Source organism: Rhizophagus irregularis, chromosome 31, assembly GCF_026210795.1.
Source record: "Rhizophagus irregularis chromosome 31, complete sequence".
Taxonomy (NCBI): domain Eukaryota; kingdom Fungi; phylum Glomeromycota; class Glomeromycetes; order Glomerales; family Glomeraceae; genus Rhizophagus; species Rhizophagus irregularis.
Window position 1 is genome coordinate 2,528,217 of NC_089459.1, and position 17,623 is coordinate 2,545,839.

The following is a 17,623-nucleotide window of genomic DNA, read 5'->3' on the forward strand; positions in this document are numbered from 1 at the left end:
TTAACAGCGGTAATACATGTAATACAAAGGAGCTTAATTAATCACAATACCATTATATTTATTAATTATTATGTATGGAAAGATATAAAATAAGGGAGCCTATTATTGATGAAGTTAAAAAATAGGTATGGAAAAGATATAAAATAAGGGAGCCTATTGTTAATAAAGTTAAATAAATAAACTTTCTCATATTATCAATCTTTGAAATCTTAGAACCTAAGGTATTTTGTCTTGAGAAAATTTTGCGTTTCTTTGTAAACAAAATAATTTTATTCGTCATTTTATTATTTTTTGTCTTCGCTTCCTAAAAATGAAATGAATGCTCGCAATTGTGTACCGAACTTAGAAAGTTCAGTAATACTTCTATGATTATAATTTAATAAAAAATTTTCTATTTAAATTTTCTGCGCTGTCTATGCATTTATGATAAAATTTGCTCATAAAAGAATATCAAATACGATTGTTCTTTTATTAGATTCAATTATTTCCTATCTCTTCTTCTATCTCGAGAACGTGATCTTGACCTAGATCGGTAACGACCACGATCCCTTTCCCTATTGTCTCTCCTATCATACTTGTCTCTATCTGATCTCCTCCTAGATGGTGGACTTGCAGATCGGGATCTCCTCCTTGAATGATCTTTACCATTAGAGTAACTATTCCGTCCTCTTACACCTTTATCCGTTTCCCTATCTCTTTCCCTATCTCTATTTTCACGATCACGATCACGATCTCTTTCCTTTTCCCGATAAGAGATTGAAGAATATTTATCTTCTTTCTTAACTTTTTGTTTTTCGTCGTTATAATTGTCCGTATGATCAAATACAAGATCATATTTATCAGTAGGTTTGACGTCTCCAGCTCGATATTTCGTACGTTTCTCCAAACTCGTAGATCCTCCATAACCCTCACCATCATGTTTTTTCATTTTGGAACTTAACCAATCTTTATGAAGTTTTGAAACGGATTGAGAGAAATCTACTTTAATTCGTCTGTCATCAATTAAAACATTGTTCATTTTGAAATATGCGGTTTCACAGTCTTCCTTGTTTTCAAATTCGATAAAAGCATAACCTAAAGAATCTCCGGATTTTTTATCGCGTATAATTTCACAACTATTAATAGTACCAAATCTTGAAAAAATTAATTCTAAATCTTCATCTCTTGTTACTTGATTTAATTTGCATACAAATAAAACATTTTCAGGTGGCTTAACCTCAGCAAAAGGCAAATCACCAATCATTTCTAATGTTAATGCTTGTGCTTGTGCTTCTCTTTGTCTCTTTATTTTTTCCATTTCTTCAGGTGGTAACTCGGGCTCAATGCTTTCATCTTCTCCTATCCTTACAGTTTCTAACATTTCACGTGTTGGTGAAGGGCTTTTATCAGGTACTTGAAGACCTTCGGGATCATTAAATGGATCGTCAAGTATGTAAGTATGTTTAATCCTAATATCCTTATATGGCCTTCCACTCTCATCACAATATGCACTATTGATTTTTTCTAAAGTATCGAATCCTTCTGCCACTTCTCCAAATACTGTATATTTACCATCTAAATAATCTAAATTTTCTCCGGTTGTAATAAAAAATTGTGACCCACTAACTCCTTTGCCTTCTGCTCCGTCGCTTGCTACTGCCATCGAAACCGTACCCATTTTTTTATGTTTTAATTTTGATCTTATTTCTGCTGGAAAATATCTTTCTGTAGGTCCATGTAAAATACCAAATATTGATTCTCCTCCTTTACCAGTCGCTGTTGGATCTCCTGTTTGTACCATAAAATCTTTTTGAACATTATGAAAACAACAAAAATTATAATATTTAATTTTACACAACTTTAGAAAGTTTAAACTTGTATTTGGACATAGTTTTGTGTGAAGATCTATAACCATATCACCGACTGAAGTTTCAATTAATACGCTCACTAAGAGAAAAAGAAAAATAAATGGGTATTAAGTTAATAAGCTAAAACCAAAAGAATAAATAAAATTGCCGTCATACTTATGCAAATTAAAAATATCTCCAGAAAGATTGGGGATAAATTAAATAATCGTTAAGCAGATCTAACCTACGGCGAGGTGTAATTTAGTGTTTAGAATGTGTCACGTTTGCACGTTGTTAGTTATTGGCTAATTTTAAGCGATCACATTATAAAAAATTTTTAAAAAAAATTTTTAATCTCTCTCTACTCTTTCAAGTTAATAAAAAAAATGGTAAGCTCTGAATGATTTTATTACATTTTTGTTCATCCAAAAAAAAATAAAAAAAAAATTGATCAGATTAATCTTTTTGTTTATTATAGAGTAAAAAACAAAAGAAAGTTAAAGTTGAGGAAAATATTTCGCTCGGACCTCAAGTTCGAGAAGGTGAACTTGTATATGGAGTCGCACATATTTTTGCCTCATTTAATGATACTTTTGTGCATGTAACTGATTTATCTGGAAAAGAAACTATCGTTCGTGTTACTGGTGCGTTTATCAATAATAGAAATTTTAAAAAATCTTAAAAATTTTTTTTTATTATAAGGAATATAAATTGGTTAATAATGTTGAGAAAGATTTAAATGAATGATTTAATCTTACAACATTTATACCTAATTCAAATAATATTCTTTATAAAAAAAACGAGGGACTAGTGGTGAAACACATACTCCCATAAAAAAATGCTAATATATGATCTCGGAATATTTTTTTTTTTGGTGGGAATGTTCACGCCATTAGGTGGCATGAAAGTGAAAGCAGATCGTGACGAGTCATCGCCGTATGCAGCTATGTTAGCAGCTCAAGATGTAGCGGCTAAATGTAAAGAATTAGGTATTACAGCTTTACATATTAAATTACGTGCTACAGGTGGTAATGGTACAAAAACTCCCGGGCCTGGAGCTCAATCTGCTTTAAGAGCTTTAGCTAGAGCTGGTATGAGAATCGGTAGGATTGAGGATGTTACTCCTATTCCCACTGATAGCAGTAAGTATCATTTACTTCAAAAGTTTTAATAATTTTTTTTAAATAAGGATTTTTGGTAATTTACTTAATTTTCATATAGCTCGAAGAAAGGGTGGTCGTAGAGGCAGACGTTTGTGAAAGTACATCAAGATAAAAAAAATATTTTTTCTTATTGTTTATTTAAAAATGTACCGATAATTGATAATAAAGATTTAAAGTTAATTTTTGAAAAGGTTAAGATTTTATTTCAATGTGATTAAATAAATAATAAATACAAATGGCAATAAATATAAAGAAATAAATAAAATCTTTCTAAACTTTAGAGAAAAATAATTGCATCTCTTTTTATTTTTCAATCAAGTAAAGCGTTGACAGCTCTTCCAATTATAAGAGTTGAAGGAGCAACAATATGCTCTTTTTCTACTGCTTCACCCAAAGTAGCAACAGTAGCACGAATGATACGTTCATTAGGACGATCACCATTTTCCACAAAAACAACAGGAAGATCACTAGGATAATCATTATTTAATAATTCTTTTGATAATTCATTAGCTTTTCCGACAGCCATAAGCACAACAGTAGTACGCATATCATGGTATTTTGGAACTTGTGGTAATTTCCCTTGAGTTCCTTGGCCAGTAATAATTAAAACTTGATCAGATAAACCTCTATGAGTAACAGGTACATTTGCGGCCATAGGAGCAGATAATGCACTACTAATACCAGGTATAACTTGTACATTATACCCCTTTTTTTTAAAAAAGGATAATTCCTCTCCTCCTCTGCCAAATAAGAATGGATCTCCAATTTTTAATCTAACAACATTTTTATCTTTTTCCAACCCTTCTAAACACCAATTTTGTATTTCTTCTTGTGATTCATCAGATTTTGAAGATTTTTGTGCACCGGATTTAGCTGAAGCTAAACGTATTTCACATTTTACCGTAGAAAAAATTTCTGAAGGAATTAATCGATCAGATACAACCAAATCCGCATTAGATAAAGCTTCAGTTGCTTTATGAGTTAATAAAGAAGGATCTCCTGGACCTGCTCCAACTAAAATTAATTTTCCTTTCCTTGTTTCATTTTCATTAATTCCTTCCATTTCTTTCTCCACATTTTTCGCTTTATTCGATGTTAATGTTTCAAAGCTTGGAACTATATGTTTCTCGTAATAAGGTAATAAATTTTCAATAAAATTATCGTCCAACTTTCGTAAATCTTCAATTGTCCAATCTTCACAAAATTTTGACATCCATCTCATACGATTACCCGAAGATTTATGATCTGGATCAATTTTACGAACTTTTTGTCTTAGAATTCCTACTTTAGTAATAGCTTCACTAATACCATCTGGAAGGTTTTTAGAAATATGGTCACGAACAATGTTGGCTAACTTAGGTCCTTGGCCATTTGTACTAACTGCAATTTGCAAAGGACCGTCTCTATACTCTGACATAAAATAAAAATCACATGAAGGTGGTACATCAGCTACGTTAATAGGGAGTTTTTTTTCTTTACTTAATCGATAAATTTCTTTAGATTCAATTGGATCATCTATGGCCGTTAACACAATATCAATATCCTCTTCTAAATCAATTGGATCAAATTTTCTGTTAATATATTTGTAAATTTGATTTTTTCGGATACGATATTTTAACTCGGGATGTAACCCTTGTTCGGGACAAACTAATATTACTTTTGCGTCTGCCTCAAGCGATTTTAATACCCTTCCACATGCTACTTCTCCTCCTCCTACTATCAGAATATTTTTGGCATTAGTACGCCAAGCTAATAACAAGGAACCTCCCGTTCTAACGGGTGGATACTCTTCTGTTATTTCTTCTGTCGTTGACATGAATAATTTTTATAATTTTTTGATGAAAAGATCTCTCGAAAATGGGATAGATAATCTGCATTATCTTGTGAAGTTTGTGTTACATGGGACCGGGTCACAAGAATCTTACCACACTACCCTGTCACAATATAAATAGTACTTTAAACGTGGTAGTACAGCCGTAATATAATGCAGTGACAAATAGAAACATAATAAAAAACGTAAAAGGTCATCACGTGACGACGTGATAAAATCATCATCACAGGGTAGTATGGTAAGATTTTCACACGCATAAATCTACGGCATTATAATTTAATATGACATCATAAATATATTTATGATGTAAATAGCTGTCATCAAGATATCATAGGCAAATAAATCGGTGAAATATTCAATGAAATAGTCAAGATATAGCTAAGTTTGAATTCTTATTTATTTTTGTTAATATAACCTTAGGTTTTTTTTTCTCTCGATCATTTTATTTAATATTTATGATTAACATTGCATATTATGTAAGATTGATTAAAAACTAGTTCTTATACTTGAAAAATTCCTATTGTCACACAAAAACACTAGAATAAGCAGTTTGTACGATTAAATTAAAGAATTGGTCAAACATGCACATCAAGCATGATTAGAACCACTTTAAAAAACAAAGTGGCAAAGCAACATATTCCTATATAACACAACCGTTTCTGTGTAATAGTATATATTGAGCTCAAATACTTTTCAATTTTCTCGGTTTTTTTTTTCAAAAATAATTACCTTCCTTTCGGTACAGTTCTTCATTATTTCTTGAATACAATTAGAACTACCATGCATAAATTTTTTACATTCTTCAAAAAAGATAATGAAATCACTTACCCAATAGAGTTAGAAAATTCTTACAAAGTATTAAAAAAAAATATAGGCGTAGGTAGTTTTGCCGTTGTTAAGGAATGTATAGATAAAAAAACCGGAGAATCATATGCATTAAAAATTCTTACCAAAAAATCGATAAAAGGTATGTATATTACATCTTTTTTTCCGAAATTTTTCTTTTTTTTAAAAAAAAATTATTATTTCATTAGGAAGAGAAAATTTGTTAGATACAGAATTGGGTGTATTAAAAAAAGTAGATCATCCAAATATAGTAAAGCAAAAGGATTTATATGAATCAAAAGAAGGAGTATTTATTATAACGGAATTAGCTAGTGGAGGAGAATTATTTAATCAACTTTTATTAAAAGGTTCTTATACTGAACGAGATGCTGCTAATTTGGTAAAACAAATATTAGAAGGTGTCGCTTATCTACATGATCATGAGGTAAAACTTATGATTAATTGTGATTCAACTTAACTATTGATTATTTCGTTGATTTAATTTGATCTTTATACTTTTTATTCAGATAGTGCATAGAGATTTAAAACCTGAAAATCTCTTATTTAAAGATAAAACTGATAATGCAAAATTAATGATTACAGATTTTGGATTATCAAAAATTATGAAAGATGATAATGATATATTAATGACCGCATGTGGTACACCAGGGTAAGTAAGTAAACGATTTTATATTATCCGAAAATAACCTTAATGTTCTCTCTCTTTATATACATATACAGTTATGTGGCTCCTGAAATATTATTACAAACGGGACATGGTAAAGCTGTTGATATTTGGAGTTTAGGAGTCATAGCTTATATTTTATTATGCGGTTATACACCATTTTGGGGTGAGGATCAAGTTACATTATTTGAAAATATTAAGGCTGGTATTTATGAATATGAAGAAGACTATTGGTATGATATATCAGATTTGGGTGAGTGATCTTAACATACGATAATAACGTACATATATATATCTGACTAAATCATTAATGTTATATAGCAAAAGACTTAATTGATAAAATGTTAACGTTTAACCCGACACAACGTATAACGGCTCATCAAGCACTACAACATGATTGGTTCAAATCTGCTACAAATGTTGACATTTTAGAAAATGTAAAGAAAAATTTTTCTGCTAGAGAAACGTTTAAAAAAGCTATTCAACTTGTACAAGGTGTCAATCGTATACGTAAAATTATCGGAAATGGTGAAACGGAAATTAGTGGTGAACTTGAAAAATTATGAGTTTGTTTATTTTATATCATCATATTAATATCTTATTAATATAAAATATTCTATAAGTCTAATTAATGATATTGTCTAATTTAAATTATAAATAAAATATCTTGAATATTAATATTAAAATAAAATAAATAGTAATAATGATTTGATGTAAATGATTTCCGATGATGAAACCATACAAGGCCAGATTCTATGACGTAGATAAGTTATATGTACAGAATTACATAATGATTGATTGATTAATGATAAAAAAATTAGGTAAGTATTGTTAGATTGTTTAACGATTTGTTGATGCCTGAGTATCCGAAATAATGTATGGTTCATAACTAGTTGTTGTGTTTGTATTTATATTTGTACTTGTATTTGTACTCGTATTTATTGTTGCAGTTATTGGTACTGTCGCTATAGTTCATGTTCGTTAGGTAGAAAAAATTTATATAAATAATGTGATTTAAAGAAGTTTCCAAAGATATAATTTATTTCTCACCATTATCAAGTTCCGACCCATTCGGTACAACACCTATAATTTAAACAAAAATTATTATATATATATATATTATATCAATAGTAACGCGATCGAAAAATTAAATTATAGTATAAGGGCATATTTCAAGCGACTAGATTTAATTTATAGCCGCATAAATATGTACCTCATACTTCCATACAAAAATCAACTAAGAATTTGATTTATTTCCGTATAAACTTTAAATTTATTCCCATTTCTTCCTTGATGTTATTAAAGATTCTAATTTAAAAAATTGCTTAAGATGTTGTACCACATTACATTTTTAGTACCTCAATATTAGAAGATGCTGTAGGAATATTAACTTCATTTGAAAAATATTTTTTCATAGAACTCATTATCCAACTATTAGATTGAATACCTGATTGTTTTTTGATATTTTCTATTAATTAATTATACACTATAAAAAATTTGAGGCAACTAAAAATGCTGAGGTACATTATATAAGAATAAAATGAAAAAAATACTTACATGGAAAAAAAGTTCCTAATTTAGCAGCTCTATTTATCCATTCTAAATAAAATTTTTTTTTAAAAAAAAATTAATCAAGATTTAAAACTTTTCAAACTTTTTAAATAAAAACTTACTCGGTGCAGGTTTTCCAACTAATTGCTCACATAATTCGCTCGAGAAATGATTGCAATTTCTAAATTTTGTAAATAAATGTGTTAAATCAACCATTAATACGATCTTCTCAATTTCGAAATACAAACCTTGTTAATAGATTATAGGTGTTTCCATGCCATTCACGTGATAATTCATCAATGACATTTTTTATCTCTTCTTTATCCATTGTTGTATATCCCATTGCAATGGATTCCCTAAAGGAAATTTTAAGCGATATGCCAATGAATATGTCAAAAAACTAAAAAATAAATAAATAAAATAAAATAAAATAGAATAAAGCTTTACTTGAACGTTACGTTCGGTGGACCTTGTTTAGGTCTAGTGACAAAAACTCCAGTGTAATCAGAATCGTGACCTCCAAAATTATATTCTATAAAATGAAATTAAATTTACTCCTAATTTAATTAACAAAAAAAAGACAAGCTATTGAATTACCTCTTCCTAAAATTTCTACACTAGAATGAAATACTCCAACGCCCATTTTATAACACATATCCGTAATTTTCCCCCTTGGCAGCTAGAGAAAAAAAAAGACAATTGCATGAGTACAAATTCTTTAATATTTGACGAATTTAATATTTAACCTACCATGTCATATACATTTAAATATACCTAAATTACAAAAAGTAATTAAACAAAAAGCGTTAGAAAAAAAAATCCAATATAAAAAAAGCTCTGAATAAAGCGCAATAAATAAAAAATACCGAAATGTATTTCTCATTGCATAGTGGAATTTCACTAGAATCAACCGTAGAACTATTTGTTACCCGCGAACCCATTTTAATAAATTTCCAGTTTTTAAGAAAAAAAGGTGTAAAATAATAAAAGTTTTATCAAATTGCAAATTTAGCAAATGGTTTATATTATGACCTTATTTAGGGAAAGATCGTAAAAAATGCACATAATATCAAATGCCCAACTTGTAGTGGTGAAGTCACACGCAGCAATGTAATACGAACTATCTTGTGGTCACGAGAAATATTTACGTGAAAGGAAAATATTTTTTGAAATTCCTAATGATTCGGAACCAATAAACTATTATTTTAACAAATCAATAATGCACAGTTTACTTTTTAACTTATATTACTGCAATATCATATACATTCTCCTAAGTTACGCTCTAAATCGATCCAAAAAAATTAGATAGGATAAACATGATGTTTCTGAGACAAGAATGATTTCGTCTGATACCAGAGACACCTCTTTCATTCTCATCTGAACTTTTTGATGTTAGCAATTTTTTCTGATATATATTTCAGTAACTTCTCACGTATACTACTGTACTTCATCCATTTCCTTTAAAATTCCTATTTTTAGCAATTCCATCGATCAAAAATTTCGTGTTACTAAAATATCAATGACTGTACATCGTTTTTCCTTCGAATAAAAATGAAACCCAATTTAACTTGTATTCTTCAACAACCATTTATTTTTAACAATGTTATTCAAAAACAACGTGTTATCCAAAAAACTATTTTATCACGCGCTTTAAATACTTCAACTGTACTTTCATCAGAAAAATTATGCTTTGTCGAGAAGTTGGGAGGCGAAGATAAAGGTATTGTGATATCAAGTTTTCTTCTGAAATTATAATAAAAAACTAAGTCCTTTAATCGAATTTTTATGATAATTAGGAATTTCTATAATAAATATTAATAATCCAGCTACAAAAAATGCATTCTCAAGAAATTTATTAAGAGAATTTCGTGATACTGTGAATAATCTAAGATTCGAAAAGTAATTGAAACTTCTTTCGATTTATCAATTTAAATAAAAATAATTAATAAAATTTAATTGATTCTTCAGTGATTCTCGTGTTGTTTTATTGAGAAGTTTGGTAGACCGCACATTTTGTTCAGGTGCTGACTTAAAGGTATAAAATTATAGTACACTCTTTTATATATTTATTATGTTGATAGCACAAAGTCATTGATTCAATTTATATAATAGGAACGCATCAATATGTCAGAGTTAGAAATTAAAGAATTCCTTCATAATTTGCAAGGAGCATTTCGTGATCTTGAAGTTGGTGGAAATTCCTCTTCTCTTGAATTTTATTTCTATGATAATTTTAATGTTTGTATTTGTTAATAGAGACTTCCTGTACCAACAATTGCTGTAATTGATGGTATCTGTGTTGGTGGAGGACTTGAATTAGCCCTATGTTGTGATATGCGAGTTGCTGGTGAGATAAAACTTAAAATTGGTCCTTGTATGGTATAGATACATATATTTTATTAATATTTATGTTAAATAGGTGAACATTCCAAAATTGGACTTCCAGAGACTAAACTTGGTATAATACCAGGGTAAAAAAAAATTTTTTTTTTCGTAATTAAGGAACTATAAATTGAATACGATATTTAATTTGGTTAGTGCTGGTGGTACTCAACGGCTGTCACGCGCTATTGGAGTTGCAAAGGCTAAAGAGTTAATATTTACAGGACGAATAGTAAGCGCAAAAGGTGCACTTGAAGATGGTAATACACCCAAGCGATTAAATGCATTTAATATGTTTGAATTATCACAAAATTTTTTTTAATTTATTTGTACTCCGATCAATTAGGAATTGTGAACTATGCAACAGTGGAAGGTTCATCGATGGCAATTGCAATGAATATCGCGAAGCAGATTTTACCATGTGGTAAATTTTAAATTATTTTAATCTTTACTCGAAATAAAACATTAATACTTCTTTGTTTCTCATTTTCAATAAAGGACCTATTGCTATTCGTATGGCTAAATTGGCTATTGATCGTGGTAGTCAACTTGATTTGTAAGTTCAAATTTCGAATTATACAAATGATCTATTGTAGATTTATATGATAACTAAATCCTTATATTTCAGAGATTCTGCATTGGAATTTGAACAAACCTGTTACGCTCAAGTTATTCACACGGAAGATCGGATTGAAGGTAACAAATCGCAATTTATTAAGAGATTTTTCGGGATTTTATAATTTAAATTTATACGTTTTGGGAATGTATTGTTTATTTTGTAGGATTGAAGGCATATAAAGAAAAGAGACAACCCGTTTATAAAGGAAAATAAATTAATGTTTTAAAAAATTATTTATTGCGATACATTTCTATTTTATTAATGAATTCAAACTTTGACGTTTTCGTTTTTGTGATTAAAAACTTTGCACATTTGAAACGTGATTTAGACTTAGTATTTGCAGTATCCCCATTTGTAGCCGATTAATCGGTTATTACAACCGATTAATCGGTTACAACCGGCTGCAGATAGAAATTGGTCTATGTTACGTAAAAGACGATTCCAAGCGATTAATCGGAATAACCTGTTTTGAATAACCAGTTAATCGGTTATTTTAAGGGAAGCTGCTAAAAGCGGTTAGTAAAATACAACCAATTCCGACTTCTTGTATTAAGACATGTTATCAAATTTCATTAAAGCTGAACCATGTACATGACGATGTTTTCCATACGTGTATCATGTGCAACATTTACCACAATAAACAATTATTACAAAAGAGAAACCGATATCTAAATTTAAAATTATACGAGAATAAAATATATTTGTTTATATTTATATATTTATAATTTATTGTAAATTATGTAGGAACCAATTAAATGTATCACCTCATTAGAACTGTGACGTTCTAAGAAACAAATCTCGGTAAAAATTGGGAAACAGAGTGTACTTTAAGTATTTTATATCTTGGAATGCGGTTAAAAACAATAAACGCGATAACAATTAGATGCCATTTTGATAAGAACCATATAGCGTACGTATTCTCATTGTAATAACTAATAATGAATTAATGAATAACGAAAGATACATATAATGAATCATTTTACTTGTTTCAATTGGTAATTCCTTTGAAATAAAGTTGAGATGTAATTAAATATTATATCTAACGTTAGAGAACATGGGATGGTGCGATAGATAACAATAATTTTAATCTATCTCTAAAATAGTCCCTTTTTTGCGAACCCCGCAAATATATATTAGCAAGGATTAGCAGAGTAATGCTGGAACCTCCAAGGGCAGAAAAGTTAGTAACAAAATAATAATAAGGACAATCATTGAGTAAAAGAGTAGACCGAACTCCTTATGGTCTCCAAATCTCATATAAATGTAAACTGAGGATACTTATTTTTTTTAGTTTACTATCGTCAAATTAATTACCAGTGACACAGTGTATAACTGCGCCACACGCGGGATGACGTAGAATCGGGATATAAAATTTCTTGGTAATATTATACATATCTTAACAACTTAGTCTTCTCGATGGTACTTAATTTATATTTCAGCGTTTAAGTTAATTACATAATTAATTACCTTTTTAATTAATTTAACTTATTTATTAGTCAGTAACACTTCATACAGAACTAGGAGATCTTAAAATTGAAGTATTCTGTGAGGCAGTACCAAAAACTGCCGAGGTTAGTATATCATTTTTTTGATATCTCTTTTTACAAAATCGATTTCACTATATTCTCTTTTATAATAGAATTTTTTAGCATTGTGTGCAAGTGGATTCTATGACAACAATTTATTTCACAGGTTAGTGTTAGGTAAGCAAATAGGGAGAAACTGAACACATTTTATAATTCACTAACAAATAATCCCAAAACAGAAATATCAAAGGATTTATAGTACAGGTAAAAATTAAACTTAATTTGTATGAATTTCAGTTGTGATCGTACTAACCTTATGATCCCTAAATTAAGACAGGAGATCCTACAGGAACTGGTAAAAGTGGGACTTCAATTTGGGGAAAGAAATTTGAAGATGAAATTAAATCTTCCTTAAAGGTAAATGTTATATTTAATTTCTTATTTATATTAGTAACTTATTGTTTATATAAATGTTCACAATTCATAGCACAATTCACGAGGTATAGTTTCTATGGCAAATAGTGGCCCTGATACAAATGGATCCCAATTTTTTATAACATATACTAAATTACCTAGCTTAGATACAAAGAATACCGTATTTGGAAAGTATGTATATTTTTTGCAAAATGTTTTTATTCTTCATGTGATGCTAAAATATTTCTATTTAAAGGGTTATTGATGGATCAGATACAACATTAGATGCTATTGAGAAAGTACCTGTTGATGAGAAATATAGACCTATTCAAGATATTAGAATTAAATCTGTTACAATTCATGCAAATCCTCTTGCTGACGGAGATTATTAGTTTATTCTTAAATAAATTAAGGAGTTTATAAATGAGTGATTAAAATAATTTTCCATTATTAGCTTCATAACAAATTAATATATGTATTAGCAGTTAGGAGAAAATCATCTATCAGATGAAGTTAATTAAATTGAAAATTTTGAACTACTGACATTATAAAAATTATATGACTCAATGCGATACAGTAGTTCAGTCCGTTAATTCAATTTATTAAATAAAAAGTGGGACGAAAATTATTGCTAAGAATAAGTGGAATAAGCGTTCGCAAGGAGCAATAAACTACATGAAGTTATTTACAAATTTTATTTCATATTATGGAATATAATAACATAAGTACACCTTTTTTTAAGTCACCTATTTCAACTGATGAACTCTCTCACCTCAGTAACCTTTTCTTTTTGATAAACTTGCACTTTCTTCATTTTCTGATTTAAAGTCCAAATTAGTTCTCAGAGGTACTGTATTTAACACGATCTTCAACCCAAACGAGTGATAGATTATATATTTTTACTTTTTGTGGTACAACAAAAAAAAAAAAGATACCTGCTCTCACAAATTTTTTCAGTTCAGAGAAGTGGTTATCTGAAAAAGTGTACTAGGATCACCAACAAAATTAGACGTGAATAAGATAATTCCTTGCATATATATTTACCTTTTCATTGTCTTAGACACCATTATAACGTAACCAACAACTGATGTTCCAAATGTCCCGAAAGCTTGTGACTTACTTCCTTTTAGTTCTACCAATATCGAATATTTTTTCACTGCACTTCGGTACAGCTTATGAACCTTTCACTACTAAGACCATTAAAAAACTTATTCCTGCATTCTGTATAATGACTTTTCAATAAGATGATCATAAAATAGATTCATGATCCATTAAAAGTAGACAATAGCTGGGAAAAGGGTTTTTCAATTTAGATTTCTCATTATCATCAAAAATGATATTGAGCATAGCCATAGCATAAAAAATAATCGAATGCCCAAAAATCCATGAAAACTGAAATTTTCAATTAAAAATAGTAGTGTACGAAATTTTTAACTGTTAAACTTTACTTATAATGTTTTATTAATTATAATATAAATAGTTAAACATCCTAAAACATGGTAATCTGAAATTTAACCTTAAAATTTAAATCATAACTACCTTAATTTTATACATTAATAATAAGTTTTATAATATAATTAGCTAATCTTTTTTTTCCAGTAAATAATTGTTATTTTAAATTAGAAATTCTTTTTTATCAAAAATTTTTTGGTAAAACAATTCAAGAATTTACTAAAATAAAAAGTTTTTTAATATAAATTTATATATGATAATGCTATTACTATTTTATTTTTTTAGTTAAATTTAGTAATTATTTAACATAAATTTTACAATTATAGGTAATTATAAAAATTATCTATTATTTTTACACACTTTACAAAGCCACTTGCATTTTAAATGGAAGAAGAAATTTATGAATATACTGACTCAATATTTCTGAATCTTCTTCTGAATCTTCTTTTGAATCTAAATGTTTATTTTCATTATATAATAATCAAGTTTTGGTTTAAAATTAAAGTACCAAATATCAATGAAATTATATAATCAATTGTAAATGATCAGATGTATTATTTTAAAATGTAAAATAAGGTTGTATAATAAAGTCATCTTATACTACAAAATAATTTTACCTGAAAGTTTATGAGAAGGTTCAGCTTTATCTTTACTATACTGATCCTTAAATAACTTTTTCTAATCCCATTTTAGTATAAATTTTGCCTAATAGTAATGGTAAAGGTAAATTTTCATTAGAATAATAGTCATTATACTGTATGTAATCAGCAAATTTCTGGAAAAAAAATATAGAAAACTGAACAAAAATTTATTTGCCAAAGCTATAAAAAGTTCTGCCACTCAACAACTTACTTTTGAATTTAAACTTAATGACCAATTATGTTAGTTTTATTATAATAATTTGTTTGTTTATAATCAAAAAATAGCTAAAATACAAAATAAAAAAAATTCAGATTTATTATATTATCCAAAAGATACAGAGCAAGTTTTTTTATCACAAAAAGTATATAATGAACTTATACATCAAATAGAAGATTTAGAATTTCAATTAAATCAGATGGAAAAAGCAAAAGAATTAGGTAATTTTACTTTTTCTTAAATCCAAATTGATTTAATTTTTATTTAAGAATAAATGTATTCGTAACAGCCTGTTATATATCTTATTTGTAACATCTTTTTTTTATTTTTTTTTAATAATAAATTTAGTATGTGGTTTACAAATAAAATTTTTATATGTAAAATTTAATTTGGAAAACTTTTACTTAATGTAATTAAGACAGTTTCATAGACAAAATTTCAGTTTCTTGAAATTTTTTAAAAAATTCTTTTGTCTTGGTTACACAACTGATCTTTTGTTTTTGTTTACATTACGCCTGATCTTAAATTTTAATTGGATAAAATTGGGGTTGTTACAAATAAGACGCGTAACAGGCTGTTACAATTAGATTTATCCTTTATTTAATACAATATTATTGTTAAATTTAAATTAGAATTGAATGATTTTTCAGAGTTTTTTTCAGATTAAATTAGACAGATTGCAATTCACAAATATTTTATATAGATATTTTTATAGAAAAAATTTGCCTGTATGGAATGTAATGGAATTTGAAAAATTGATTGAGAATCATGATGTATAAGTTAAAGGATTTTTTAATATGATTTTTCAATTCATGAACCTCTAAAGTAAAAATTTACAAATATAACAATTATTAAAGCAACAGATAATGCTGCTTTGTTATCAAATTGTAACAATGCAAAATAAACAAATTAGTGATATTAAAACAGCAATTGGACTATTTTTAATTAATTTAGATGCATTGATAATTTGTATAAATACTTTAGCAAATATAGAAGTTTATTTAACATATCAAACTTATATAATAAACTAGAAAATATTACAAATAATCATCAGTTGGCATTCAAAAATATATATATAGACAAATAAGTTAAAACAAATTTATATTTTTTTGTATAAATACTACTGATTACTACTAAAATAATTATTATATATAATTTATTTAGTATAATAAACTTATAATAGGCTTGTATTAATAATTATCATAATTTGCATAGTACAGTCAACTCTCTCTAAGCGCATCTTTAGAACCAAACATGAACGTGCAGTTATGATAGAAGAAGACTTATATAATTTTATAAAATTTCATGTGATATTTAAAAAAAATTATACTTTATTATTGTTTATTATATTATTGTTTATTTTATTATATTTAAAAATTATTATTATTAAGATATAATCATTATACTAAAATTAGTTATACCAAAATTATATTGATTTATAATAGTTTGCTACATTGAATTTCTTTCTTTTTTTCTGATAAATTTTTCAATTGTATTTACCAATTTTAAATGTCATATACATATTCTTGCTGAAGTAAAAATATATTCACTTTTTTCAAGTTTTTTAATGCAACACTAAAATTAATAACTTCTTCTTTGATATTATTATTAATTTCATCTAAATCATCATTAATATTTTTCTCATTTGGTTTTTTTTTAAAATTGTCTACAATTTCTGTAATAATTTCATCATCATCAACTGAAGAATTTCATATACCATATTCTCTTCAGGAATATTGAAAAACTCTTTCAATTCCATCATATCAGAAAAATTAAGAGTTTTAAGAGCATTGGCAAGCTCATCAGACACTTCGTGATCATCCAAAGGAAAATCTAGGTTAACATTAATGTCAATAGGAAGGATCTTTGTATGCTACCAGCAATTGTAAATAGTTTTAGCTGTAACATTATTCTAACCTTGAATAATATATTGAATTGCTTGTAAAATACTCATCTTTAAATCTTGTGTACGCTCACCAGCTTCAACTTGCTTCAACATCCAGCTAAAATCATAATGTTAAATTTAATGTAATAAATAAAATAAAATAATTTTATAACTTACTGAATATGAAAATAACGGTAATGTTTCTTAAAAGACATGATAATTTCAGCATCTATTGGCTAAATCTTTGAAGTTGTGTTTGGAGGTAAAAAGCAAACTTCAACATGTGGGAAAACCAGACTTTCTAGCTTGTGACTTGTACAATTATCAAGAAGTAGTAAAACACGTTGACTTCCATGCTTTTAAGCGACCTGATAATCAAATTCTTTAAGCCACTTTTAAAAAAGAGTAATAGTCATCCAAGCCTTATTATTGTTTCAATACATCATTGGTAAATTATTAAGATTAACATTTTTAAAACATCATGGCTTTGCAAATTTTCCAATTATTAAAAGATCCAGTTTATGCGATCTATTAGCATTTGCACATAAAGCAATTGAGAGACGCTTCTTATTTTTTTTTCGTTCAGAAATACGTTTTGTAGCTAGT

General features: G+C 27.7%; 7 protein-coding genes across 10 annotated transcripts; 4 read left to right on the plus strand and 3 right to left on the minus strand.

Moving 5' to 3' along the window:
* Positions 1-226: 226 nt before the first annotated feature.
* On the minus strand, positions 227-2,057 carry OCT59_022672 (Peptidyl-prolyl cis-trans isomerase-like 4). Its single transcript, XM_025315532.2, has 2 exons — positions 2,004-2,057; positions 227-1,926 (listed from the first exon to the last, which is right to left on the minus strand). Coding segments are annotated over exons 1-2 (1,446 nt in total). The 5' UTR covers positions 2,005-2,057; the 3' UTR covers positions 227-481.
* A 97-nt stretch (positions 2,058-2,154) lies between these two features.
* Positions 2,155-3,185, plus strand: OCT59_022673. 2 transcript variants are annotated; one of them, XM_025315533.2, is made up of 4 exons: positions 2,155-2,215; positions 2,305-2,470; positions 2,723-2,968; positions 3,048-3,185. In XM_025315533.2, exons 1-4 carry the CDS (start codon positions 2,213-2,215, stop codon positions 3,083-3,085), a joined length of 453 nt encoding a protein of 150 aa, XP_025182652.1. In that variant the 5' UTR covers positions 2,155-2,212; the 3' UTR covers positions 3,086-3,185. The 2 variants fall into 2 exon arrangements, with proteins under 2 accessions (XP_025182652.1, XP_066006337.1); XM_066144921.1 differs by having other exon boundaries at positions 2,305-2,968.
* OCT59_022674 (uncharacterized protein) lies at positions 3,159-4,829 on the minus strand. The gene has a single exon (XM_025308780.2). The coding sequence runs from the start codon at positions 4,803-4,805 to the stop codon at positions 3,300-3,302; it is 1,506 nt and encodes a 501-aa protein (XP_025182653.2). The 5' UTR covers positions 4,806-4,829; the 3' UTR covers positions 3,159-3,299.
* Positions 4,830-5,498: 669 nt separating this feature from the next.
* On the plus strand, positions 5,499-7,014 carry OCT59_022675 (uncharacterized protein). 2 transcript variants are annotated; one of them, XM_025315534.2, is made up of 5 exons: positions 5,499-5,787; positions 5,855-6,090; positions 6,173-6,315; positions 6,387-6,583; positions 6,652-7,014. In XM_025315534.2, exons 1-5 carry the CDS (start codon positions 5,601-5,603, stop codon positions 6,894-6,896), a joined length of 1,008 nt encoding a protein of 335 aa, XP_025182654.1. In that variant the 5' UTR covers positions 5,499-5,600; the 3' UTR covers positions 6,897-7,014. The 2 variants fall into 2 exon arrangements, with proteins under 2 accessions (XP_025182654.1, XP_066006338.1); XM_066144922.1 differs by having other exon boundaries at positions 6,387-6,563.
* A 156-nt stretch (positions 7,015-7,170) lies between these two features.
* Positions 7,171-8,822, minus strand: OCT59_022676 (uncharacterized protein; the record flags this gene model as incomplete). Its single annotated transcript, XM_025315535.2, has 9 exons — positions 7,171-7,295; positions 7,381-7,413; positions 7,888-7,929; positions 8,004-8,062; positions 8,130-8,237; positions 8,329-8,413; positions 8,479-8,560; positions 8,632-8,655; positions 8,748-8,822. 9 exons carry the CDS (start codon positions 8,820-8,822, stop codon positions 7,171-7,173), a joined length of 633 nt encoding a protein of 210 aa, XP_025182655.1.
* A 404-nt stretch (positions 8,823-9,226) lies between these two features.
* On the plus strand, positions 9,227-11,115 carry OCT59_022677 (uncharacterized protein). 2 transcript variants are annotated; one of them, XM_025315536.2, is made up of 11 exons: positions 9,429-9,601; positions 9,678-9,780; positions 9,850-9,916; positions 9,994-10,068; positions 10,138-10,228; positions 10,301-10,352; positions 10,420-10,523; positions 10,610-10,687; positions 10,762-10,819; positions 10,892-10,959; positions 11,046-11,115. In XM_025315536.2, exons 1-11 carry the CDS (start codon positions 9,433-9,435, stop codon positions 11,093-11,095), a joined length of 915 nt encoding a protein of 304 aa, XP_025182656.1. In that variant the 5' UTR covers positions 9,429-9,432; the 3' UTR covers positions 11,096-11,115. The 2 variants fall into 2 exon arrangements, with proteins under 2 accessions (XP_066006339.1, XP_025182656.1); XM_066144924.1 differs by having other exon boundaries at positions 9,227-9,601; positions 10,610-10,819.
* A 1,169-nt stretch (positions 11,116-12,284) lies between these two features.
* OCT59_022678 (cytochrome P450 monooxygenase 4) lies at positions 12,285-13,455 on the plus strand. The gene is made up of 7 exons (XM_025315537.2): positions 12,285-12,301; positions 12,379-12,453; positions 12,522-12,574; positions 12,648-12,672; positions 12,742-12,825; positions 12,896-13,014; positions 13,079-13,455. The coding sequence occupies exons 1-7, from the start codon at positions 12,299-12,301 to the stop codon at positions 13,212-13,214; spliced, it is 495 nt and encodes a 164-aa protein (XP_025182657.1). The 5' UTR covers positions 12,285-12,298; the 3' UTR covers positions 13,215-13,455.
* The last annotated feature ends 4,168 nt before the right edge of the window (positions 13,456-17,623 follow it).

Bases quoted from the DNA above. Each gene is read 5' to 3' on its own strand.
- OCT59_022673 (XM_025315533.2), top strand. The intron at 2,471-2,722 runs GTGCGTTTATCA...TCACGCCATTAG, and splicing joins AACTATCGTTCGTGTTACTG to GTGGCATGAAAGTGAAAGCA. The intron at 2,969-3,047 runs GTAAGTATCATT...ATTTTCATATAG, and splicing joins TCCTATTCCCACTGATAGCA to CTCGAAGAAAGGGTGGTCGT.
- OCT59_022674 (XM_025308780.2), bottom strand. From the start codon at position 4,805: ATGTCAACGACAGAAGAAATAACAGAAGAGTATCCACCCGTTAGAACG.
- OCT59_022675 (XM_025315534.2), top strand. From the start codon at position 5,601: ATGCATAAATTTTTTACATTCTTCAAAAAAGATAATGAAATCACTTAC. The intron at 5,788-5,854 runs GTATGTATATTA...TTATTTCATTAG, and splicing joins TACCAAAAAATCGATAAAAG to GAAGAGAAAATTTGTTAGAT. The intron at 6,316-6,386 runs GTAAGTAAGTAA...ATACATATACAG, and splicing joins ACCGCATGTGGTACACCAGG to TTATGTGGCTCCTGAAATAT.
- OCT59_022677 (XM_025315536.2), top strand. From the start codon at position 9,433: ATGAAACCCAATTTAACTTGTATTCTTCAACAACCATTTATTTTTAAC. The intron at 9,781-9,849 runs GTAATTGAAACT...TTGATTCTTCAG, and splicing joins AATAATCTAAGATTCGAAAA to TGATTCTCGTGTTGTTTTAT. The intron at 9,917-9,993 runs GTATAAAATTAT...TTTATATAATAG, and splicing joins GTTCAGGTGCTGACTTAAAG to GAACGCATCAATATGTCAGA.
- OCT59_022678 (XM_025315537.2), top strand. The intron at 12,454-12,521 runs GTTAGTATATCA...CTTTTATAATAG, and splicing joins CAGTACCAAAAACTGCCGAG to AATTTTTTAGCATTGTGTGC. The intron at 12,673-12,741 runs GTAAAAATTAAA...CCCTAAATTAAG, and splicing joins TCAAAGGATTTATAGTACAG to ACAGGAGATCCTACAGGAAC.